Source organism: Dipodomys ordii, unplaced genomic scaffold (assembly GCF_000151885.1).
Source record: "Dipodomys ordii isolate 6190 unplaced genomic scaffold, Dord_2.0 Scaffold57, whole genome shotgun sequence".
Classification (NCBI taxonomy): domain Eukaryota; kingdom Metazoa; phylum Chordata; class Mammalia; order Rodentia; family Heteromyidae; genus Dipodomys; species Dipodomys ordii.
The window spans coordinates 7,906,575-7,933,437 of NW_012267273.1; the positions used below are offsets into that span (position 1 = coordinate 7,906,575).

Genomic DNA, 26,863 nt, shown 5'->3' on the forward strand with positions numbered 1-26,863 from the left:
ATGAAGAAACACTTGTTGGAATAAAATAACACATTTAGCTAAGTGCTGGTGGCTCACATCTATAATCCTAGCTACTCAGGAGGCTGAGATGGGAGGACTGCAGTTCAAAGAAGCCACCTGGGCAGGAAACTCTTCTCTCCAATTAATCAACAAAAAGGCCAGAAGTGAAGCTGTGGCTCAAGTGGTAGAGAGCGAGGCTTGAGCAAAAAAGCTCATGGACAGGGCCTAAGCTCTGAGTTCAAGTCCCAGAAGTGGTACATACACACATTCTCTCCACACTATTGTTTTTTTAACCAAGAGATTCATTATTTCAAAAGAATGGTTTATGGTAATCAAACTCCCAAATAGACTAAGAATCTATTAAAATACATTCCATTAAGGTTGAATTCATGGGGCTGGGAAGGTGGCTCAGTGGTAGAGCACTTGCCTTGCAGGCATGAGGCCTTGGGTTTGATTCCTCAGCACCACATAAGCAAAAAGGAAAAAGTCAGAAGTGGTGCTGTGGCTCAAGTGGTAGAGCGCTAGCCTTGAGCTGAAGAGCTGAGGGACAGCGCCCAGGCCCAGAGTTCAAGCCCCATGACCGGACCCCCCCCCCAAAAAAAGAAGGTTGAATTCAGATTTCAATACATCCTACCAACTCTTGGGTTTTAGAGAATGGAATCTGTTCTGGTATGAAACAATTGCAAGTTTTTACTTTCTGGAAGTACAATTTGGTGAAAATACTTGAAAAAAAACATAAAATGGAGAAAAATTACTTCTGAATTTTAATAAAGTAGTTTTTTTGATATAAAAATAATTGCAAACTTTTATGCTCTAGAAGTACAGTTTATAAAAAACTTAAAAAGCTGTTTATGGATTTTCATGCATTAGGAATTTCCCACACACAAATTCTTGAGAGGTCAGACTTCTCCAAGTTTCTCATTTCTTTTTTCCTTTGTACCAGTGGGAAGACAAAAGACTCTTAGAACAAAACCCTAAAACTACCCTTTTATGCCAATTTTTAGAAAGAATAAAAGAACAAATGGAAATTAATTTAAGAAAATGGCTATATATATATATATATTCCCATTTTTATCCTTTTAAAAGACATTCACAGTAAGTACATATTCAATTCATAGTATTTCCTCAAATATTCTTATGAGAGCTATGGAATCAAGGGGGCTAAAAGGAATTTGAAGCTATTATCAAAGTATTCCCAGATGGCAATATAACTGTACATTTTTCATCCTGTTTTAAATGACATAGTCATGCTGGGTAACAATGGCTTACACCTGTAATCCTAGTACTCAGGAGGCTGAGATATGAGGATCAGGGCTTTTGAAGTCAGCCCAGGCAGGAAATGTCTGTGAAACTTTTATCTCTAATAAACTATGCACACACACAAATGTACTCACAATGTAGGCTTAAATGTAATAAAGGATCTTGGTATAATATTATCCATTTTAATTATAAATTACCAATATCTATTAAAGTTGATCTTTCCCAAAAGAAAGCAATCTATGGAATATAAAAGAAAAATTTAAGGCATAGTTCTCTGTCTTCAACTTGTTTATAGTTTTTAAATTTTACTCTGGGATGAATTTTGAGGAACAACAAATGTCCTCTGTCATTCAGAACAAAATTATCTGTCCACAGATCTGACTTGATTGTACTTTGGTTCTCCTTAAAACAGTTACTCCAAGTCTGACCCTGCTTTACATGTGTCATTTCCAGTCCTCTTAACACCTGAGTTTAGTTAGGCAACTTGGCCCAAACTTCCTCTTTATGTGCACCTTAGTCCTCAAGTGTGAAATGGAGATGAAGTTAGGTTTATCTTATGAAGTGTGAACTAAATAATGTATCTAAAATGCTTAGCAAATCCCTAGCAAACAGTATACATTCAGTATTTAGCTATTACTAAAATTAGGTTGCAGATATAAAAGATAAAGGTCAGAGTTTTAAGACAATTATCTAAGATGATAGAGAATGGCTGGAGGTAATGAAATCTCTTACTGGTTTGAATCTGGAGTGCATACTTTTCTCACTAAAAAAAAGAAAAATTACTACTCTCTACTTGCCTTTAGATAATGTTATAAAAAATCAAATCAAGCCATTAAAAAAATGATTTTGTATGAATGTCAAAAAATCTTGCCCTTTTGGGGGGGGGGTGGAGGGGTGCGTAAGGGGGTTTGGGGGCTTGAACTCTGGGCCTGGGCACTGTCCCTGAGCTTTTATGTTCAAGTCTAGCACTCTATCACTTGAGGCACAGTTCCAATTCCAATTTTTGGTGGTTAACTGGATATAAGAGTCTCACAAACTTTCCTGTCCAGGCGGGCTTCCAACTGCAATCCTCAGATCTCAGCCTCTGCAGCTAGGATTACAGGCATGAGCTACCAGTGCCTGGCTAAAAACTCTTGCCTTTTATCAAATGTTGCTGCAAATTATTTTTGTGTTCAAGCACTAAATGTTTTTGTTATCTTTTCCTCAAAGCTACAAAGTAAGCTAGTAACAGAATCAATCTTCTTACAAATCCTGACTCTTGCTCACATGTGCCTTGAGAGTTCTCTATTTGGCTAGGAGCAGTAACATCAACTAAGCAGTTAGGTGATCTCAATTTTAAAAATTCCTATTCTGTACCACTCAATATAAATAATGTCCTCTTCAATATACTACTGGAATTTCTATCTAGAGCAGTAAGGCAAAAGACAAACATAAAGGGGATCCAAATAGGGAAAGAAGTAAAACTCTCCCTCTTTGCAGATGACATGATCCTGTATTTAAACAATCCCAAAGATTCCTCTCCTAAGTTACTTGAGCTGATCAGAAACTTTGGCAAAGTATCAGGGTATAAAATTAACCCAAAGGTTTGAAGGACCTCTACGATAAAAACTTAAAAAGCCTGAAAAAGGAAATTATTGCAGATTTAAGGAAGTAGAAAAACCTATCATGCTCCTGGATTGGCAGGATTCACAGTGTGAAAATGGCAATACTGCCCAAAGCTATCTACAAATGCAATGCAATACCCATCATTACCCCAACAACAGTCTTCAATGATATGGAAGAAGCAATCCAAAAATTCATATGGAATAACAGAAGACTCCAAATAGCAAAAACAATCCATAGGAAGAAGAACAATGCTAGAGGAATAGCAATACCAAACTTCAAACTCCATTACAAAGCTGTAGTAATAAAAACAGCTTGTTACTGGCACAAGACTAGGCCTGGGGACCAATAGCATAGAAATGAAGACCCAGAAATAATCCCACAGACCTATGACCACTTTTGATGGAAGACAGCCTCTTCAACAAATGGTACTTGGAGAATTGGCTATACATGTGTAGAAAACTGAAGTTAGATCCTTATATATCACCCTGCACCAGCACAACTCTAAATGGATCAAAGACCTTGATGTAAGAGCAGATACACTGAAAACATTACAGGATGGAACAGGTGAAACACTAGGGCTCCTTGGCACAGATCAAAACTTCCTAAAAAAAAGACACACAAGTGGAACTATGGTTCAAAGTGGTAGAATACTATCCTTGAGCAAAACAGTGCAGGGACAGTACCCAGGCCCCACGAATGACAAAAGAAAACTGGGGAGTGGGAGTAGAAAAAGGCAAACTCAGAATAGCAAGTATAAAGGAGGAAAGTCCTTCTCAGGTAGATTTTAAAAATATTTTTCAGATATATATTCTTTAAAATCAAATTTATAAAATTTCTAGAGTTCTATGGAATGATCTTGAAAAAATAGGTTGTTTTTTTTTTCAGTCAGAAAATTTAGTGTATTAAGATGGAGGTTCTTTAGAATCATTTTGCCAAGTAAACTGTGGCACTGGGTCAATGGTCCTCCTTTTCCATGGAAAGAGATAGAATAGTACTTCTAATAGGATATGATATTGACTCAAATAAGATCACATAGTTAAACTTCAGATAGCACAGTACCTGAAATACACTAAGCACTTAATGACTGTTAGTTAACATAACATTAAAATTATTATCATGATTAAATAGTATTAAGCTAAGGCAGAAGGTAAGATACTTTGGGATGTAAAAGACAGATCCTACCTTCACAGGGTTCATTTGAGAGCAGAAATAAAATGTTGAAAAGTAATAATCAGAGGCCATATACAAGGCCTAATTGGATAAATGTGGGTGGAACAGAGATCCCTGAACTGGGACTCAATAATCAATCAAGATCTTGCAAAAAAGCAGGGAAGTTAAGAAGTCATTCTAGGCTCTGAGAGGAGATCGTGTCAAGGATCACCAGAAGACTGAAAGTCTTGAAAATCAGAAATAAACTAATTTGGCTACGTACACCAGGTAAATGTAAGAACAAAAAAATGTGTTAGGACCAAATAGTAGAAAAACTTGATTGCCAGATTTAAAAAGGCTATACTTAAATCAATGGACAAAAGGAGAAAAATAAATCAGACAGTAAAAATATGATTTAAGGAGAATAATTCTAAGTATTTTCTAAAACATAAGTCAGTAAAATAACAATTAAGTAACAAAACAAGACAATGGTAGCTACTGAGTACTTATACACTACTTGCCAGATACTGTTCTAAGTGGTTTGCAGATATTACTTCATCCCTTCTTAACTGGTCCACATGTCAGACCACATCAGGTCATAACGGTGAAGTGTCCAGAGGGTGGAACCAGAGTTTCACATTAGAGAAAGAAAGCCTTATTTGTTGGCTTTCAAAGGAGTTGAAGAGGGCTGGGAAGGTGGCTCAGTGGTAGAGCGCTTGCCTTGCATGCCTGAGGCCCTGGGATCAATTCCTCAGCACCACATAAGAAAAAAGAAAAAAGCCAGAAGTGGTGCTGGGGCTCAAGTGGTAGAGCGCTAGCCTTGAGCTGAAGAGCTGAGGGACAGTGCCCAGGCCCAGAGTTCAGGCCCCATGACCGGACCCCAAAACAAAAACCAAAACAGAAACAAAAAAGGAGTTGAAGACACTGCATTTATATATATCCAGTTAGTTGACTAACAGGTTGTATTATGCATCCAATTAAACTTCATCAAATGAATACCGGTTTTAAAGATTCCAGCAAGGAACCCAAGAACTGAAGATAGTAATAATAATATGGCAAACATTAGCAATCATTAAGACATGGCAAACCTCACGTGTCCTTATTTTCAGTTTGAGCTTTTATGAGTCTCCTTGGTAGATAAACCAAAAATAATCTTAGAAGATCCTTCAAAAATTAGCCCCCAAAATAAGAACATCATTAAAATATAGACATTAATGGATATGAGATATTCATCAAGATAGATCTGCCCCGATGGCCATTTCTCCAACTACATTAGCATCTTAGGTCTCTGAGGATTATCATTCACTCAGAGCCAGTATGTAGCAATGCCCTAAAATATCTATGTATTTTACTTTATCATACGAACACCATGACTCATGTATCTAAGTAACTTTGGAGAAGGCTGCCCCAAAAACTAAATTACCTTGCATTCTAACAGTGTGCAAAATTGCCCAACCATTTTAATTGATATTATCAAAAATACTGAAGTAAAATATTTATCAATAACATCATTAATAATAAAAGCTACAATTTAATTATTTTATTTGTCCTGGACCAAGACTTAAGTTAGGGAAAACGTCAAAAAAATTAACAGGCCTGATGTGGTAGCACATACTTATAATCCAGCTACTCAGCAAAAGGAGAAAGGCAGATTGTGGGTTAAGGCCAGACGGGGCAAAAGTTTTCAAGATTCTATCTCAAAAAATAAGCTAAGCATAGTGGTACAGGAGAGAAAGTTAAATCTAAAAATCATCTGAAAAATACTAATAGAAAAATAGTTAAAAACTGAAGCCTTAAAATTAAGATAGGGTTTACCTCTGAATTCCTTCAAGAATATCCTTCACAGCTGCCATTAACTTTTGAAGATAAATAAATGCTTCTTCAAATGATGCTATTTTTGGAGGAGTGATCAGAGCTGAACTAGAGCCCAATCTTTGAAATACATCTGTGCTAAAATAGAAAAAAAAGTATATAGATATATTATACATTGAATATTTCAATTAATTCCACTGCCAATGTATCAAAATGATGATATATAATTACATCTCTTGATCTATTTAAATTAGACAGAAATAAAAAAGATGGTGACATAAAAGTCAGGGCTAACATTTATGCAAGGGATCTAGGTCAGACACAATATAGTTCTAAACTAATACTGTAAAAATTGTGCAGATAATGTCCTATTATAATAGACCATAAGAAATGGGTAATCGGTAATATTATTAATGTACATTCAAAGCAGTACTCAAGAACAAATATATGAAAACATTGAAACTGGAAATTTATTCCGGAAATTCTACTCCAGAAAGCTATCATAAATTAATCATAATTCACAATCAGATAAAAAACAGTAATACTCTAAATATACAACAATATAAGCAGTATTAAGTAGTAAATTAGCTCCTTAAAATAACAAGCTAAGCAGTTTATGCCATGTATGAAATTTTAAAAATGCAGAAAATTTACTTACATAATATACTACTTCAGATTAAAAAATCAAAACATGTTATGCTGAGTATGAATGGTATCCCCCCAACAACTTCATATTCATGCAGATATATCTAAGTACCGAAGTCCTACATTTACTAGGCAAAGATTTTCATTTCAGAAGCGGCGTTGTGGCTCAAGTGGTAGAGATCTGAGGTACAACGCCCAGGCCCAGAGTTCAAGCCTCTCGACCAACAAAAAAAATATCTTAGTTTAGCCGGGCATGGGTGGCTCACGCTTATCACCCTAGCTACTTAGTAGCCTGAGATCTGAGGATCGTGATTCAAAGCTAGCCCAGGCAGGAAACTCCTTGAGACTCTTATGTCCAAAACTACTCAGAAACGGGAAGTGGCGCAGTGGTTCAAGAGGTAGAGCTCTTGCCTTGAGCTGAAGAGCTGAGGGATGGTGCCCAGGCCTAGAATTCAAACCCCACAACCAACAAAAAACAAACAAACAAAAAACACCTTTATTTCATATACTTTCATTTCATTTCATATACTTCCATTAAGAACTTCCAGAAATAATCAAGGCTTGGGGGATAGTTGGAGTGTAAGAAACATTGCCTGTCAAGTACAAGGCCCTGGTCAAATCCCTAATACTGGGGAAAAAACAAAATAAAAAACGAAAACTGGCAGTTTGGAAATTTAGGGCTTGAAGGTGTGGCTCTGTGTACCAAGTACATCTTCCTGAATTCAAATTCTATGACCACCCCCATAAAATAAGACAGTATATATCATATATGTTATATATATATATATACATACATATGCACATACGTAATTATTTCATTATTAACATCAGTTTAGAGAAATGGTTGGCCATTAAATTGTCAAAAAAATTCTTTATTTGTTTTACCTTCATAGTATTAGTAACATTCTGGGTCACTGGGAAAAGAATGACAAAGGTAATAGGACATTTTGTTTAAGTATAGTTCCCACTGCAAATTCAAAATTTAAGTCTCAGAAACTTGTATGAAAAATAGCAGAAAAAAATGTTGAGACATCATTTCCCTGTGTTGGCCACCAATTCATAATATTTTTTCCTCAATCTGTAGACTTTCCAGTTGAGATTACAGGTGTGTACCACAATGCCCAGCTAAGCATATATGCTTATACAAAAGCACTAGTAACTTCATATGAGTAATTATGCATAAATCCTACTACATCTCCCAATAAGCATTTTTACATGAAAGGCCCAAACATACTGTGTGGAGCAAGTTCTACATTGACTTTGGTCTAAAACAAGCTTATAAAGCAATGAAGTAGACTTAAATAAGTAGACATTAATAAGACAGCATTTCCTAAAATGCTATTGCCCAAAAAAGAACACAGAACCCTCTAGAACACAAAAGGGACTACCTCTGAGTTACATAAAGTACTCAAAAGTCTTCTAAGTGAACATTATGTGAAAACTGTTGTGGGCAGAGACAGGAGGGAGAAACTGGGGGAAAGCGAAGGAATAGTGACACTGTCCAAAAAGAAGTGTACTCTTTATCTGACTTATGAAACAATAGTCCCTCTGTATAACACCTTAACAATAAGTTTTCTAAGTGAAATAAAAATTAAAATATCTTTTGATGCTGTTGTTGTTGGTTTTAGGGCTTGAACTCAGCATGTAGGTACTGTCACTGAACTCTCTTGCTCAAGGCCAGCTCTCTACCACTTTTAACCACAGCTCCACTTCTGGTTTTCTGGTGGTTAACTGGAGATAAGAATCTCATGGACTTTCCTGCCCCAGCTGGCTGTGAACCAGACCCTTAGATCTCAGCCTCCTTAGCAAGCTAGGATTGAGCCACCCAGTGCCCAATGTATATTTTATTCTTAAATCAGTAATCCATGCCTGGTACTTTCTGCAAAACAGAGTATCCAGGTAGCCAAAATCTCAAAAATATGCTAATGCTAGAAAAAAATAATGAAACTTTTGCATAAAATATAAATGTAAATAATATCTTCTTTAGTATACATGTCAAGCAAAGGTAGTTCTTTAGTATCATAAGCTAGCTAGCTGAATGACAGACTATAAGTCTGTTGGAAAAGAATATAGCCAAGGACTAAAAGTCGGATCCAAATAAAAAACGCTGACATAGCCAATTGCTCACAGATGTTTTGAGCGCTAATATTGTTCTGCTACCTTTGTGAACATTAAAACAAACAAACAAAAAAGTACTAATAGTCACATGGGCATAAACAAAAATCAAAATGACAAACATTAGTTTGATAAAATTTGATTATATAAAGATTCTAGGGGCTGGAGGCATGGTTCTGCTCATAGAGCACCAGTGAAAGCAAGTCTCAAGACACCAAATCTGAGTCCTGCTCTCAAACCAAAAAAAAAAGGGGGGGGGGAAGATTCTGAACTTAGGGAGAAATATACTTGAGAGTATTCATCTAAGTAGATTAATAAAATCAGTAGTTTTAAATTATTTTGTAAACTATTCTAGGAATAGCCTATTTAAAAACTATTGTATTCTGTTGTATTCTTACACTATGCTATTCTGCTTGACCAATCTTTTCAATGCTTCTCAGCAAAGTTTACATATGAATCCTGAAGAGACTATTTTAAATATACTCTCAGCTTTGCTTTAGTCTTTCTGAATCTAGATTTGTAAAAATAGATCTTAAGCTATATACATTTTCGAAAACTTGTCTGAAGTGTCTAGCAGGAGAGTGCAGCTATTCATATACCATTGACAAAAGACTCCATCTGGAAGTCATCCTCTTCCATCAAGTATGTAGCTTGGAGAGGGACATACATGAAATGGTTAGGGAAGAAAAGAATAACTGCTTAGGCAGCCAAATAAATGTTGGTAATCAATGGGGTGACAGATGTCCCAGCTAGATCACCCTTATAATGTGTGATATATATCCTGCATGTTACATATATCATGTCATATGCCAAATTTGTCTCACATGTATGCGATACACATACACATATTTAAAATTCCTAAGGTATCAATTTAACAAAAGGCTCTCAGTAAGACAATCTAGCACAATAAACATAAGCCAAGCATGGCTTCATAAATAATAGCAATGATGGAAACCTTAAAAACACTAATCTGTAAGGCAGGAGTTAAAAAGATTTTTGGCAATTTAGTACCTGTTCTGATATATTATAATCCAAACATTCTCTAAAATAGACCAGATTTCTTGATGCCTGTTGGGCTGGGGAAGGTGAGATCCTGAGAAAACAGTGATTTCTTGGTTATGAAACTTCATCAAAGACGTATCTTCCTGCTTTGTACTCACTGTGGTTTTTGGAGAATTTGATTTAAGTTTTGTCTTGACCTAGGAAAATAAGAATTAGATAAAATACATTAATCCTTCATTAGTAAATGAGTAAAACAGAATGTCCACTATGCTTATAAATGTTAGCTAACATGGGAAATGCTAGCAATTCTTGTTCTTTGATTATGAACAGAAAATTCCCAGAAATAAGCTTTTCCATTAAATCAAATAATACTTCCAATCCATTTATTATGGTGACCTTTCTTAGTTAACATGATAATGTTAATATAAGAACATTATTTGATCATTTTTTACAGATAGTATTGAACTAGAGAGCGTACAGAAAATTAAATACACAAAGTCCAGCTCCAAGCATCATACACTTGATGTGTTACAATTTTAAACAAAACATTGCCATTACTGATGTGGAATAATACAATGAACATACCACATATTACACTGGAAAAGAAACAAAGCATGTTTAAAGTATATCTGTGTCAACAAAAAGTATTACTAATATATGTAATCAGGAAAGCAACTCCATTTGCAAGTCTCAAAAAAAAAACCCAAAAAATTAACTTATCCAAGGATATGAAGGACCTCTACAGTGAAAGCTATAAAAATTTGAAAAAGAAATTGAAGAAGAGATAAAGTAGTGGAAAGACAATTGGCATCAGGACAACTTGGCACTGGTAGGAACTTTCTGAATAAGCATACAGAAGCAGAGCAAATCAAAGCAAGAGTTGGTAAATGGGACTACATCAAACCAAAAGTTATTACACAGCAAAGGACATACCCATCAAGTTAAAACAACAGCCTGCAAGATGGAAGGTTTTTGCCAGCTATACATAACAAACAACAGCCTAATATCCAGAATATGCAGAAGTCTTAAAAAAAATCAAACTCTCAAAAAACCAGTGACCCAATTAATAAATAGGCTAATGAACTAAAGAGAGACTTCTCAGATTAAGTGAAAATGGCTAATCAACATATGAAGAAAGGCTCAACTCCTCTGGCCATAAAGGAAATGCAAACCAAAACAACACTAAGATTCCACTTCACCCTAGTTAGAATGGTCATTACCAAGAAAACTAACAATAACAAATGCTAACAAGGAGGATGCAGCCAAAAGGGAACTCCTATTACACTGGTAATGGGAATGTAAGCTTGTTCAACCACTCTGGAAGGCAGTAAGTATGGAGGTTCCAGAAAATAAACATAGTCCTTCCCTATAACCCAGCAATTCCAGTCCTGGGTATAATCCAATAGAACACAAACAAGGCTACAGTAAAGCCACCAGTACAACCATGTTCACTGCAGTACTATTCATCATTGCCAAGGTATGGAATCAGCCCAAATACTCTTCATTGGATGAATAGATCAAGAAAATGTGTATATGCATATATATATATATACATATACACATATATATACACACACATATATACACACCATGAAATTTTATTCATCCATTAGAAAGAATGATATTGTACCATTTGTAAAGAAATGAAAAGATCTGGAAAAAATTATGGTAGGTGAAGTAAGTCAGGAAACAGAGAGACAAAGGCTACATCTGTCATCTGTAGAAGCTAGAATTAGCTTACAAATTGGGTGGTATGCATCTGTATGTATATAAATGTACTAATTGAAATATGGTAGATTCAAGGAAGATCTCAAATAGTATAATTACTTAGAAAGACTAAGGCAAAGTTTAACTAAATAAACACCAAGAAATGGGTACTTGAAAGGGATGGGTTTAAAACAAACACTGATAAAAATAGAAAAAGATTTTCATTATGAGTTTAAAAACTTGGTTTTGGAACTCAGCTTTACAGTAACATCCCTTATGAACTTTGGTAGCATCACTCAATTTCTCTAGGGTTAATTTGCCACACTGTAACAAGATGATTTCAAATGTTAGCTGGTGACTCACACATGTTTTCCTAGCTACTTGGGAGGATGAGATCTGAGGATCATAATTTAAAGCCAAGCCAGACAAAAAAAACCTGTAAGACAACTATCACCAATTAACTAGCAAAAAAGAAAACAAAAACAAACAAACAACCCCCCTCCCCGAAATAGAGTTGTGGTGCTAGTAGTCTACAACTAGAGTCCAAAGTGGAAAAACTAAAGGACAACAACTAGGCCTGAGTTCAAAACCCAGCACTGACAAAACAAAACAAAAAAACCTTAGCTGTTTTTTTTTGGGGGGTGGGGGGCCGGTCGTGGGGTCTGAACTCTGGGCCTGGGCACTGTCCCTCAGCTCCTCAGCTCAAGGCTAGCATTCTACCACTTGAGCCACAGTGCCACCTCCGGCTTTTTTCTTTTTGCTTATGTGCTGCTGAGGCTTATGTGGTGCTGAGGAATCGAACCCAGGGCCTCATGCATGCAAGGCAAGCGCTCTACCACCGAGCCACCTTCCCAGCCCCAAAACCTTAGTTTTGTGTTATTCATTTTATGATTTTAAATTACAAAAATAAAATTTCTAACACTATCAAAAAGTTGATATTTATAAGACTGTTATGTGCATCAACTTTCTATTAGCACAATTAACTTCACTATCCAATGAAAGAGATAACTAAACACAATCTAATGAAACACAACACCTATGAAACATACTATAATTCAGAGTTTATAACAGAGGAAACAGACATAGAAAAGCTAAATTAACTCATACAATGTTACTCAAATGGTATGAGACATGAACAGGATTTGACCTGCAGTGATGTATAAATGAAATTCTGATTGCATGCCAAGTATAAAAGTAAATATGAGCCAGGCGCTGGTGGCTCACGCCTGTAATCCTAGCTACTTAGGAGGCTGAGATCTGAGGATCACGGTTCAAAGCCAGACTGGGCAGGAAACTCTGTGAGACCTTTATCTCCAATAAACCACTAGAAACCTGGAAGTGGTGCTGTGGCTCAAGCGGTAGAGCGCTCACCTTGAGCTGAAGAGCACAAAGACAGTGCCTACGCCCAGAGTTCAAGCCCCACGACCAACAACAACAACAACAAAAATATGATATTTATCTTCTAATGTAGGAAGCAAAGAATAAACACTTGATGCCTATCATTTTTGTCTATTAAAATGAATGTAATTCACAAATATATGATAAAATCTGTTATATACAGATTTTTAATATATTTTAATATATATTTGAACATATCTATAACAGATAAAAAAATCTGTTATATATAAGGTATATATAACAGATTATTAATCTGTTATTTATATAAAACACATATATAACATTATTTTTGTGGGCAATGCTGAAAAATAAAATATAGGTCTTGTACTGTATATACACTATGCAAGTTCACTATCAATGAGCTATAAATCTTCAGCCTGATAATTTTTTTTTCCCCATCACCACATACATACAAAGTGCTTCTTTGCTCTGGTTCTTAGATAACAGTGTATACAATTATACAAGTGGTTTTTTACTTTTGGGTGTGTGTGTCTATATGCATGTGTGGGCATGCCAATCCAGTTTGAAGTCAGGGTTCTGGTGTTGTCCCTGAGCTGCTTTTTTTTTTTTTTCCCCTGAGCTTCTTTTGCTTAAGTGTTCTACCACTTGAGCCACACCTCCACTCCTGACTTTTTTTTTTTTTTTTTTTTTGGTAGTCTCATGGACTTTCCTGCCCCAGCTAGCTTCAGATCTTGATCCTCAGATCTTAAGTTTCCTGAGTAGTGAGTATTAATTATGAGTCTGTAATCAACTACTTATATAGCACTTACTATCTGCTAAGTCTGAAGGTTTTTATAAATATTAAGTTTATTTTAAGGTAGGAGTTATTATTATACATATTTTATAGAACAGAATTAAGATTCAGAAACAAATAACCAGGTTAAGAACTCAGGTCAAAACCTTAAGTCATGTAAATTTAATATTAATAAGATTGATTCCAATTATTTTAGCACACTGGCAGAGAGAAGCTTTCTTTCCCCTTTTGATGGTTGGAAGGCTTATAAAATAAAAATGTATCTATCTTTATCCTATTTCCACTCTACTTATAAGAAAAATCTAGTAAATGATAATGTTAGTTTATCTTTCTCATTTTCTCAGAAACCTTTAAGAGGAAATAAAAAACAATGAACATTGCTCTATTCTCAGTTTTCCAAATTCAATAAATTAAGTAGATACTTTTAACAATAACTAACTTATGATAGCTATCTCTGGAAGTAATCTTCATATAGCTCAAATTATAGACATGAATAGGTATTAATGGCATGTATCAAATCACAACTCCTTTTCAAAGTGTTTTAAAGGAATAAGCAAAATCACAATGTTCCTTGCCTACTTAGACAACAAATTGTTTCTAACATGAAAATCAAGGAATAAAACAATCAGGCTGTTTAAAGCAATCACATGAATGTCAAGTGCTGAACAAAAAGAACTAGTAAGAATGCTAGATTTTTGCTACTGGCATTCATTAATCTCTTGCTAATATAGCAATCCAGAAATAAACATCTTACTAAGTAAAAATTCAACCCTTTAAGAATTCAAGTGGGCAATGCATACACAATAAACACGCCATAATCTAGTAACACTAACATCGTATTTTATGGCGCCTCTTAACATTTGAGATTATTTGTATTTCTGTCAGTCCCAATAATCTTTTTTTTTGTTTTCTGTTTTTTGGGGGTTTTGGGGGGGTCTGGTTATGGGGCCTGAAATCTGGGCCTGGGCGCTGTCCCTCAGCTCTTCAGCTCAAGGCTAGCGCTCTATCACTTGAGCCACAGCGCCACTTCCGGCTTTTTTCTTTTTGCTTATGTGGTGCTGAGGAATCGAACTCAGGGCCTCTGGCATGCAAGGCATGCGCTCTACCACTGAGCCACCTTCCCAGCCCAGTCCCAATAATCTTAACTCCAAGACTGAAGCTTGTAAGTATGCCACACTTTGTATCTTGTTCCCTATATTTATTTCACTAAAGATATGATTTAAGGCTCATTTCTATGATTTGGAAAGGTAACATTATTTCCCAATACAATCTATTATCAAGCTGTACTCCTTAAACTCCATGTCTATCCATCACTGCTAAATCGTCTTCCTAAATCGTATTTACCTTAAGAAATTCAAACTACCAATAGTTTGGTCACCTTAAACCAAAGAATTATTTCATCCCTGAAATAAATTCTTTCATACAGGATTTATCACATATTTCTTACTAGTTTATTAAAAAGAAAGATGTTCCTTTTACTCCATGAGATACTCTCTTAGCAAGTAAGTTTGAAAACTACCTGACCAAAAATGAAAACATAAAAACCAACCCTAATTCAGTTTCTCAGAGAAAAAGGAGACCATGCAATCTATATTAAAGTCTCATTAATATCTCTCAGAGTAGTTATAAGGTTTAGTTGAGCTGGTTCTGATACATAAAATTTCAGTTTTTTTTAAACTTGAAATGATAATACTAAAAAAAAAATCATATTACAAAATCTAGGAAAAATCAATAAGCAATGTGCCAGTGGCTCACAGCCATAATCCTAGCAACTTAGAAGGCTGAGCTCTGAGGATAGTATTTTGAAGGCAGGCCAAGCAGGAAAGCCATGAGACTCATCTCCAATAAACTACCCAAAAAAAGCCAGGCGTGGAGCTGTGGCTCAAGTGGTTAAGCTCTAGCTTTGAGCACAAAAGCTCAGACAGCACCCAGGACCCGAGTTCAAGCCTCAGGACTGGCACATACACACACAAAAATTCCTAAGTCGAACTTTACAACTTGGTGGGGGGGAGGGGGCAGTGTGGGAGGAAAGGGATAGTGGGACAAGGGAAGGGGTAACAATGATTGACAAGTAATGTATTCATTGCCTTACTCATGTAACTGTAACCCCTGTGTATAGCATCTTTGCAATAAAATTTTTAAAGAAATTCTTAAGTCAATTGGTAGAACAATTAATGACTACAGATTAGATAATTATATCAGTGATAATTTTCTGATTAATTCTACTGTATTATAACAGAAACTCTTTTTTTAGGAAAACTATGGAAACATTTGAAGATAAAGGAGCATCACATCTTCAACATACTCTCAAATAGCTCAGAACAAATGCAGATGGATAGATAGACAGGTATGCCGACAGATACTATGTAGATTGGTAGAGAAATTATAAAAGCAAATGTAATAAAATATTAACACTTGGGGAGTTAAGAGTACATATGGGAATTCTCCATATTATACTGGCAACTTTTTCATAATTTTGCAACAATTTCAAAATGAAAAAAAATTATTAAAACTTGTCAAAATATTTTATGGGTAGGGAAGGAAGCTCAGTGGTAGAGTGCATGAGGCTCTGGGTTCGATTCTTCAGCACCACATAAGCAGAAAAAGCCAGCAGTGGCGCTGTGGCTCAAGTGGTAGAGTGCTAGCCTTGAGCTGAAGAGCTGAAGGACAGTGCCCAGGCCCAGAGTTAAGGCTCCACAACCAACCAAAAAAAAAATTTTTTTTTTTTACAATTCAGTAAGGTTTCAGAGCTACTTAGTACCTGCATATTTTAAAACATCTCCTAAATGGATTTTTATACTTTTGTTTTTGTTTTTTGGTGTTGATCCTGGGGCTTGAACTCAGGACCTAGGCCCTGTTCTTGAGCTTTATTGCTCAAAGCTAGTGTTCTACACATAAACTACAACTCTATTTCTGGCCTTTTTAGTAGTTAAATGGAGATAGAGTCTTGCAGGCTTTCCTGCAAGGTCTCAGCTTCCTGAGTAACTAGTATTATAGATGTGAACCACTAGCACCTAGCTTCCTACATGTTTTTGATACATGTGAGATCCACTGGTCACAGGCACTGGAAATAATAGCTGAACAATACTGAATTGCTTTTTCTTATCCATTAAAGAAATAATATAAAAATCTCACCAACTGCATGGTGTGGTTATACAAGCCTGAAATTCCAGCACTGGGCAGAAGCAAGAGGACTGCAAATTTAAGGCCACCCTAAGCTACACAGGAGGACCCTGTCTCAAAAATAAGAAGGGAAAGGAAAGAAAAAAGGTAAAGAGAGAGGGAAGGGAAGGAGTAAGGGCAGGGGAAGGAAAAGAGATAAGGAAGGAGAAGAGAAAGAAAAGAAAAAGGAAAAAAGAAAGGAAAGGAAAAAGAGAGGGAGTACCAGTATAAAAAAAGTAACAAAATAACTGGTATGACATTCCCTCATAAATGTTTTCATAACTTATGACAAGACTTGCTTATACACCCCTACACTTACTTATCTAATGCCTTTAAGTATGCTAAAATAGGCTTGAGTTACATTATCTTTTACCCATTACTGTCTAAATACATTTTTAGAATGTATGTGAAAGGCTACTCTAAATGGAATTTCAAAAGTATCTTACCTCTGCAAATGTTTGGAGCAGTTTGTTCACTTCAGCAAAGGTCTGTGGAAGAATACCATCATAATTTGACCTTGTACTAAAAGCATGTAACAAAGTTTTAGAATCCTCAAGGAGAAATTTCACTGTTGTTAAATTCACTTCATTATTAGCTGGTAAGAGGAAGTAAAGACAGACTTGTAAGAACGAATACACACATGAAAATCACTTTGGGACACTAATCTAATATTAACTCTGAAATTTACGTAGAATATGTTTACATGTACATGTCATGCCTAACTTACACTTCTGGTATTAAAAGCTATTAACAAACAAAGTCCTGGTATTATGTTTTCAATACCACATACACAGAAAAAGCAGAAAGTGGTGCTGTGGCTCAAGTGGTAGAGTGCTAGCCTTGAGCAAAAGAAGCTGAGTGACAGCACCCACGCCCTCAGTTCAAGTGCCAGCATTGGCAATAAACAAACAAATAATTTTAAAAAGACTGGGCACCAATCGCTCACATCACATGTAACCCTAGCTACTCAAGAGGCTGAGATCTGAGGATTATGGTTTGAAGTCTTTGAAGTCAGCCTGGGCAGAAAAGTCCCCATAAGACTTTTATCTCCAATTAACCACTCAAAAACCAGATGTGGAGCTGTGACTCAAAGTAGGAAAGCACTAGCCTTGAGCAACAGAGCTTAGGGACAGACAGTGCCCCATGCCCTGAGTTCAAGCTCCAAAACAACAAGAAGATCTAACAACTTTCTCTCAGGGAGCTAAAAATGCTAAAATCCCCCAAATTAGCTAGGAAAGGTAGTGACTATACTTTCCAAGATTAAAAACTTATGAAAAACAAAATTAAACAGAACAAGTATCTTTATCATTAAGGTACAATGCTATATAATAATTTTCAAAGGCAAATTAATCATACTACAATGTGTCTTGAATCTTCACTTTCAGAGACTTACTTATCTTGAAACTGTGTCTTTTATTGGCACTAGGAATTAAAAATAAAGCATTCCTTTTGTGTGTGTGTGCTGGTCCTGGGGCTTGAACCTAGGGCTTGGGCACTATCTCTAAGTTTCTGTGCTCAAGGCTAGTTAGTGCTCTACCACCTGAGCCACAACTCCACTCTAGCTTTTTGGTAGCTAATTGAAAACAAGAGTCTCACAGCTGGATGCCAGTGGTTCCCACCTGTAATCCTAGCTTATCAGGAGGCTGAGATCTGAGGACCACGGTTCAAAGCCAGGCTGGGCAGGAAAGTCTGTGGAATTCTTATCTCCAATTAAATACCAGAAAACTGGCAGTAGAGCTGTGTGTGGTTCAAAGTGGTAGAGCGCTAGCCTTGAGCAAAAGAACTCAGGGAGAGGGCCCAGACCCTGAGTTCAAGCCCTATAACCCACCAAAAAAAGTCTCACAGACTCTTCCTGCACAGGCTGGCTTCAAACCATGATCTACAGCTCTCAGCCTCCTGAGTAGATAAGCTTATAGGTGATTTATTTAATATTTTAATACACATGGCTAAAGAAAAAGATTCATACCTTTTGAGAGATTTTCATACAGGCTCTCAACAGTTAAAAGCAAGTTCTTTTCCATAACTAGTCCAAATACAGCCAACCAATGTTTTTTAAAGCACTGTAATAAATGTATTAGTGTCCATGGTGGTTTCAAATACAGCATCTAAAAAGCATGTTTAAAAATTATTATTTGTGGACTTATATTGTTATTTAAATATACTTGTTTATCAATTCAAACATTTCTGGATTCTTTTTATATTAAAATGTTTTATTAAAAGTTAATCACAGTCCTGCCCATGCAATTGTAACCCCTCTGTACAGTCTGTTCACAAATAAAATTAAATTAAAAAAAAAAAAGCTGGGAAGGTGGCTCAGCGGTAGAGCACTTGCCTTGCATGCCTGAAGCCCTGGGTTCGATTCCTCAGCACCACATAAGCAAAAAGAGAAAAGCCGGAAGTGGTGCTGTGGCTCAAGTGGTAGAGCGCTAGCCTTGAGCTGAAGAGCTGAGGGACAGCGCCCAGGCCCAGAGTTCAGGCCCCATGACTGGACCCAAAAAAAATAAGTTAATCACAATCTTGAAATTCTATTTCTATTACAATTTGCTTTTATAAAATTTATATTAGTGTTAACCCTTATAGTTTCAGTCACTACAAATTTAAAAAAGCATAATTCTAATCAGAGAAGCATAGTCTTAATCAGAAAAGTCCTTCAAGTTACTGAATAGTTTCTATAAAGAAATCAATCTATAATTATTTCATATAACGAGAGAACAATAGAACAAATTGTTAAATACAAATTCCACTTCCTTACAAAGATATGCTTATAAAGAAAAATGGCTATTATTTATATGCGATGTCAACATCTTTTTTTCTGAGTCACTCATATTTCTACTACAGATATCCAATTTAAATCAAACCTTCTAGAATCTTCTCATTATTCTTCATCATTCAGGCACAACACTAGGTAAAACAATCAAGCCCCAAACACATTATACTGGCAAATATGAGAATGTCATTGAAGAGCTATGATAAAGTTAGAAATGACAATTGATGGGATATATAATGTTTCTGTTAGCTATAATTGTATATAAACATTAAATCAACATTACACTGAGCTCTTAAGAACATAGTTGCCCAGTTTGATGTTTTATTGAATTGTAGGAGAGAGTAAAACTAAAGAAAACCCAAACACTGGGGCTGGGATGTAGCTCAGTGGCAAAGCACTTGCCCAGCAAGTGCAACGTCCTGGGTTCAATCCCCAGTACCAAAAAAGAAAAGACAAAAAAAAGAAAAGAAAAGAAAACCCAAACACTTTGCTAAGGTGATCAACTATTCTGATTTTCATTATTTGGTATAAGCCAAAATACAAACTAATATTCTGAATGCATGTTGCTTAGTGGGTTTCTCTATAACAAATCAAATGAAATAAAGTTTCCTGGACTCAATTTAAGTTGGAGGGGGGGCAGTTTTCCAACACATCATAAATATTTGTTGATTAAAATATGAATAATGTAGTATTCATAACCTTTAAGAAATATCTATGATTTGTCAAAAAAGTTATTTCAAAAATCTGGAGAAAAAATTCAATGCATGGTATTATTATAACAAAGCTTACACCTTTTGTACAATAATCTTTTTTTTTTTTTAATTAGTGCTAACTTCCACATATGAGTGAAAACATGTCCCATGTTGTTTGTTTCTCTGGGCCTGACTAAATTGTTTCTAGGTTTATGTGTTTGTTTGCAAATGACATAATATCATTCTTCCTAGTGGATGACTAAATTTCTATAGTGTGTATGTAACATGTTCTTGATGCATTTGTCCATGGAAGAGCATCTGGGCTGATTCCATACCCTGGCTAAAGTGAATAATGCATTTCTTTCATGCATTTTTTTGTTATATACTGAATACTGTATTTATGCTATAAAAGGAGTGACATTATTATTATTATTATGATTGTTACCATGCCAGTCCTGGAGCTTGAACTCAATGTACAATAATCTTTTAAGATAACAAATCTCCAGTTATAGAAAATTTTGAACTAATCACCTCCATCCAAAGGTTTCCAAAAGCAATTTTCATTTCTGTTTCTAATATTGAAGACAAAGCTGTTCCAAGAGATTTTTCAAGATTACATACGATGTGTTCAAGTAGAATGGATAGTCCAGAATTCGTAGACTCTTCTTTACAGCCGTCTTTTACAGTTGTTGCTCCTTCAAAGCAAATAGTTATGGTTTTATATAGGGGAGCTCTTTAGCTATTGTGTTTTGGGCAGTACTGGGGTTGGAATTTAGGGGCTCATGCTTGCCAAGCAGGTGTTCTGTCACTTGAGCCATGGCTTTAGCCCTTAGTTTTTGAAAAAAAAAAAAAAAAACTAAAAGTTTTTACTCAAGTGGAAAATTTTTAAATGTGTATGTTATTTTAATGTGTATGATATCTTTTATTTTGAAAATAAAAGAATGACAAGAATGCATTGTATTTATTTACAACTGAAAAACCAAAAAAGTATGTGTGAAAATGGCTTTCTTCCAAAAATTGTACGTATTTGTAAACTCAGTCTATGTCAACCATTTTTAGAGACAACCAATATATTCAGCTTAACCTATCTTTATGCCTTCTCCCATTAAGGGAGAAATCATTTCATTACTTGAAGTCACTTCATTATCAATACTGTGTGTCTGTCATGTGTGTGTGTGTGTGTGTGTGTGTGTGTGTGTGTGTATGCGCGCACACACGCGTGCACCATACTAAGACTTGAACTCAGGCTATTGTTCAAGGTTAACACTTTACCATCTGAGCCAAAGTTCCACTTCTGACTTTTTGGTGGTTCACTGGAGATTAGTCTTTCACAGATTTTCCTTCCCAGGTTGGCTTTAAACCATGATCCTCAGATCTCAGCCTCCTGAGTAGCTAGGATTACAGGTACCTGCAACCAGCTATCATTACTTTCAACACTTGAAAACAACTGTATGCTGTTGTTTTGTTTTTTGCCAATCTTGGAGCTTGAACTCAGGGCCTGAACACTGTCCCTGAGCTTCTTTTTCTCAAGACTAGCACTTGAGCCCCAGTGCCTCTTCCAGCTTTTCCTGAGTAGTTGATTTAGGTAAGAGTCTATCGGACTTTCCTGCCTAGGCTAACTTCAAACCTTGATCCTCAGATCTCAGCAACTTGAGTAGCTAGGATTCTAAGTATGACCCAGTGGTGCTTGGCTCATATGCTGTTTTTGTTGTCTTTTGGGAGGGTATAGAAAAGGTGAACAAATGCAGCAGGTATACTCACTATAGACACTATGTTGATAATGAACTATACAACTTGTGGGTGGGAATGGGAGGAAGAAACAGAGTGAAAGTGAGAGAGAGGGTGGCATGGTTAAAAAAAATTACTCATTACCCGACTTATGTAACTATAACTCCCCTTCCCGCCCTCCCCCACATACATTACCTTGACAATAATAATATATTTTTTTTAAAAACTATTATTTTTTTTAAGCCAAAACCCAAAACACTAAGTGGCTCAGCTCAACATATGAAAACTAAGGATAATGCCAGGCGTGGCTCACATCTGTAATCCTAGCTACACAGGAGGCTGAGATCTGAGGATCACAGTTCAAAGCTAGCCCGAGCAAGAAGGTCCATAGGACTCTTATCTCCAATAGAAATCACCAGAAAACCAAAAGTTACGCTGTGGCTCAAGTGGTAGAGCACTTGCCTTGAGCTGAAGAGCAGAGGGACAGCAGCCAGGCCCAGAGTTCAAGACCCACGATCGACAAAAAACCAAACCAAAACAACAACAACAACAACAAAAAAAAAAAAAACTAAGGATACAAGATGGCAGTAATACAATGGCAAACTGAAAAGACACTACCCCTGAAAACCCATAAACTAGAATATTCTGTATTCCAACCAAATATTTTGAGTATCACAACTAAAACTGTGTTTCCAAATGGGTCAAATATTTATTCACAAATATTTCTATGTAAACTATATACAAAAAGTATTACAAATACCAAGACCTCAAATTATTTTCTTTGCACCGGGAAAAGGTGAGATATGTTTATAAATGATGCCATTTGTTATACTACTCCATCATTTATCAGGTAACAAAATGGACTTTTTTGTTTAAAACAAAGAAATCTCAAGACATCAGTATTGTCCTTACCTTTCTTAATTTTTAGTTAAAATTTAAGAAAACTTTTTTACTAGTGTCCTACAACATCAGTTATTACCAGCTTAATTTTTAAGTGTATTAATAGGAGGTAATAAAGCTAATTATAAAAAGAAACTAAAAATTCCATTTCAAATGAATATAACTGTAGCAACTATTAACTTAAAAGATTTACTTTTCATAGTACAAATTAGTTTGTACAAATTGACCATGATTATATGGATAAAAGTCAATTTATGAAAGTACAGTTAGAAAATAATGCTATGTTTATTTATAATTGTCATTAAAACAAGCAACAAGTATCCTAAACTTAATGTTATTTTAAATGTCCAAGATGAGATAGATGTTGGTAGCTCATGCCTGTAATCCTACCTATTCAGAAGATCTGAGGATTGCAGTTTAAAGCCAGCCTGGACAGGAAAGTCCATGAGACTCATATCTCCAATTAGCAAAAAAAAGCCAGAAGTAGACCTGTGGCTCAACACAACAGGTCAGAAACAGTGCCCAGACCCTGAGTTCAAGCCCCAGAACTAGCACAAAATAAATTGACAGGATGAAAATTGACTATTAATTACTATTACTATTAACTGCCATGAATGTTATTAATAATCTTAGTTCATAAGATATATTTTAATTATTCACAGTAAAAATACTACCTGCTTTCAACTGCTGCTCAGAAATACAAGGTTGATGACACATATCTGTATTCAGAGATAAGTTTAGCAACTCTGAACTCAATTCTTCTTTACTCAGTGACTTCACACCACTTATTAGGCCTTTACTTCTTAAGTTTCTATCATCCCTAAAGTTAGAGTTAGAAGGAAAAAAGACTTTTGTTAAAACATATGGCACTGAGAACACATGGGATCTATCTGGAACATGACAATGCCAGAATAAAAAGGTTTGGCTACCAATTTTCTTTTCTCTAAACTAATATTTCTATTAATTCGAAAACAGTGACTGAATAATGAAGAATTGATCATGTCTCACAACTTTCATTCTAAGCTGATCTAAACACAAGTTACTTCTTAAATAATATTAATCAAGCCCTTTTACAATAAAAATCTCAGGGCTCTAATGCACTTCTACATTCATTCAATTTTGTACAGAGAATTTGAGTAAGCTCATAAAACTAAAAACTGTATTATGTCATAAGCAAAACTTAGACTAAAACTGTAAGTTAAAATTGCTTCTGTTTCTCAGAGTCCTTTCCCAAACACAATAAATACAATTTTTCTGCATATTACATTAGTTTTATCTTAGTACTAAGTTACGAAAATTAGGAGAGAAAGAAAGGGGAAGAAAGGAAAAGTTCATGGTGAACACCTAAGTCTCAGTTCATGGTAACTAGGAACACTTCAACACTATTCAAAATCTCTGACATATTAAATATGATTAAATATTAAGTATGATTCAATATAATATGATTTAATAACATAATTTTATGAGCCAGGTGCTGGTGGCTCACACCTGTAATCCTAGCTACACATGAGGCTGAGATCTGAGGATCGCGGTTCAAAGCCAGCCCAGACAGGAAATTCCCCATGAGACTCTTATCTCCAACGAGTCACCAGAAAAACTGGAAGTGGTGCTGTGGCTCAAGTGGTAGAGCACCTGCCTTGAGATGAAGAGCTGAAGGACAGCACCCAGGCCCAGAGTTCAAGCCCCACAACTGACCAAAAAATAAATAACTTTATGAGGCAGATATCATTTCCTCTGTCTTATTATACATAAAGAAGTTAAATTGGTGAAGGTCATATAGTGACAACTGGTAGACCCAGTCTAACTACACAACAGAACTATAACATAAATGATTCCATCTCCATAAATACTCAAATTTGTTTTCTCTTCTAACTAAAAAATTCTGTCAGAGCTTGATACTGAGATTTTCCTCATTTTTGAAAAGACTTTCTGAATAGAATCCAAACTCAAATAAAATGAAATTTCATCTACTTACGATCTTATTCTTCTAGAGCTTATAACTGAGATTAATGGAAGACATAAAAAATAATTATTCACTGATCCTTTCATTTCATACATACGATTTTTTAAATTCTTTGGTATAAGCTCTATTGAAATGAACTCCAAGAAATGAGAACAAGAGGTTTTTTAATTTACTTTTGGTGGGTTTTTTGTTGTTGTTTTTCCCCTTTTGTTGCTGTTTTGATTTCTGTACTTTTTGTCTTATAATAAGGTTATCTGTTTTGGGGAAGGCAAGGGGAAGCACAGAAATGGTGGGACAAAGGGTGAACTAACTTAGCAGTGATATTCACTAGACACTATGTTGAAAATGAACTATACAACATATGGGGGAGTGGGGTTGAGAGTGAAAAACTGGGAGAAAATGAGGGAAGAGGCAACATTGTTCAAAAAGAAATGTATTCATACCTGATCTATGTAACTATAACCCCTCTGTATATTACCTATACAATAAAAATAAGTAAGTTTTAAAAAAAGAGAAAACAATGGCTATGAAACTCACGTGCACAGAATAACAAGAGAACAGGGGAATAATTCCTGGTATTGGAGACAGCATTTTAGGACTCGGTCATCATTGTTTTCATCACTCAATCCATCTGCAAATTTAGCAAAGGCAATTATCAATAAACAGATGGGAACATCAACAACTGAGGCTACATTTACCAATTAAAAATATCTGTAACTTTAAGGGCAATAAAACTACTCTATGATACTACAATGATAAATATGTCATTTCTCCAAATGTATGCACTATACATTAACACCTAATATAAGCCAAAGCCTCAGATTATATTTACCTAATATAAACTGCTGCCTATGGTTAAAATGTATCAATGTAGGTTCACTAACTGTGCTAAATTTACTAGTTTGGTAAGGGTAAGGATAATAATGATGGAGGCTACACATGTGGGAACGGGGAATATGTAGGAAATCTCTGTATTTTCTTCTTAAAGGTAAAGCTGCTGCTCTAAGTCCATTTTTTAAATGTATCTGAAAAAAAATCTTTAAATAAAAAATAGTAAAATACACCTTCTAGCTCTGAAATTCACATAACATATAGTTGCTCAATAACTAAGTGAATAGTTTATTACTAAAACAGACTAGAATATGCCTATCAGCAAACTTGAAAGAAAGAAATGCAACTCTGTGCCGGGCGCTGGCGCTGGTGGCTCACGCCTGTAATCCTAGCTACTCAGGAGGCTGAGATCTGAGGATCATGGTTCAAAGCCAGCCCGGGCAAGAAAGACCGTGAGACTCTGATCTCCAGAAAAAAACTTAAGTGGCACTGTAGATCAAGCGGTAGAGTGCTCGCCTTGAGCTGAAGAGCTGAGGGACAGCACCCAAGCCCAGAGTTCAAGCCCCATGACTGACAAAAAAAAAAAGAAATGCAACCCTGTAAGCTAAATGTCAGACTAGAAACTAACAAATGCTAATTAGTTGCCAAGGGTATCCTCTGGCATCCTTTGAGCCCTAAAACATACAATAAAATTTGCTTTTGTGAAAATATTGTTAAGTGTAGATATAGTACCAAAAACAATGTTTATAACAGGTTATTAATCTACCTATCTCAGAATTCCCTTGGGTGTCTACTAATAATTGTAGGACCACACCTCAAATTGATTTTGGATGATAGTCTCTATAGTTTGGAACCACCAGGCACTGATTCAAGCTTTTGGTGAATTTCTTATTAAACACTGATTCAAAATATTTTTGTTAATGAGCCCTAACCTTGGTCCCATTTTACAGTATTTTCCTCTCCATTTTTACCATATAGGCCTCAATTTTTAATTATTTAAATTAGAAAACTCCTCTGCAATAAATATGTAATAGATTATCATATAATGAATGATTATTTTAGCCAATCATGGACACATGGTAGTCTCACAAGATTATAATGGTTGGAAAATACCTAATATCTAGTTATTTCATAGCACAATGCATTATTCAAGTGTGTAGTAATGCTGGTACAAATAAATCTGTGCTGTCAGTCATGTAAAGGTATAGTAAATACAATACATAACACTTCATAAAGATAATAAATGACTTACTGATTTCTGTAAGTTCTATTATAATTTAGAGTGTATTCCTATTTACAAGAAACTTCGCTCTAGAACAGTGTATTTGTGTTATATTGACAGAAGCCTTCTTCATCTTATGTTGACTATGTCT

General features: G+C 35.5%; 1 protein-coding gene across 8 annotated transcripts in view; it reads right to left on the reverse strand.

Annotated features, from left to right (window-relative positions):
- Positions 1-26,863, reverse strand: part of Swt1 (SWT1 RNA endoribonuclease homolog (S. cerevisiae)) — a 64,549-nt gene that overhangs the window by 15,613 nt on the left and 22,073 nt on the right. For all 8 annotated transcript variants that reach the window (XM_013021800.1, XM_013021799.1, XM_013021802.1 and 5 more), the window contains 7 exons: positions 25,197-25,290; positions 23,371-23,516; positions 20,600-20,763; positions 18,576-18,714; positions 17,056-17,204; positions 9,598-9,785; positions 5,830-5,964 (listed from right to left, as the gene is read on the reverse strand). In XM_013021800.1, the coding sequence (XP_012877254.1) occupies positions 5,830-5,964; positions 9,598-9,785; positions 17,056-17,204; positions 18,576-18,714; positions 20,600-20,763; positions 23,371-23,516; positions 25,197-25,290 (1,015 nt within the window). The remainder of the gene's footprint in view (positions 1-5,829; positions 5,965-9,597; positions 9,786-17,055; positions 17,205-18,575; positions 18,715-20,599; positions 20,764-23,370; positions 23,517-25,196; positions 25,291-26,863) is intronic.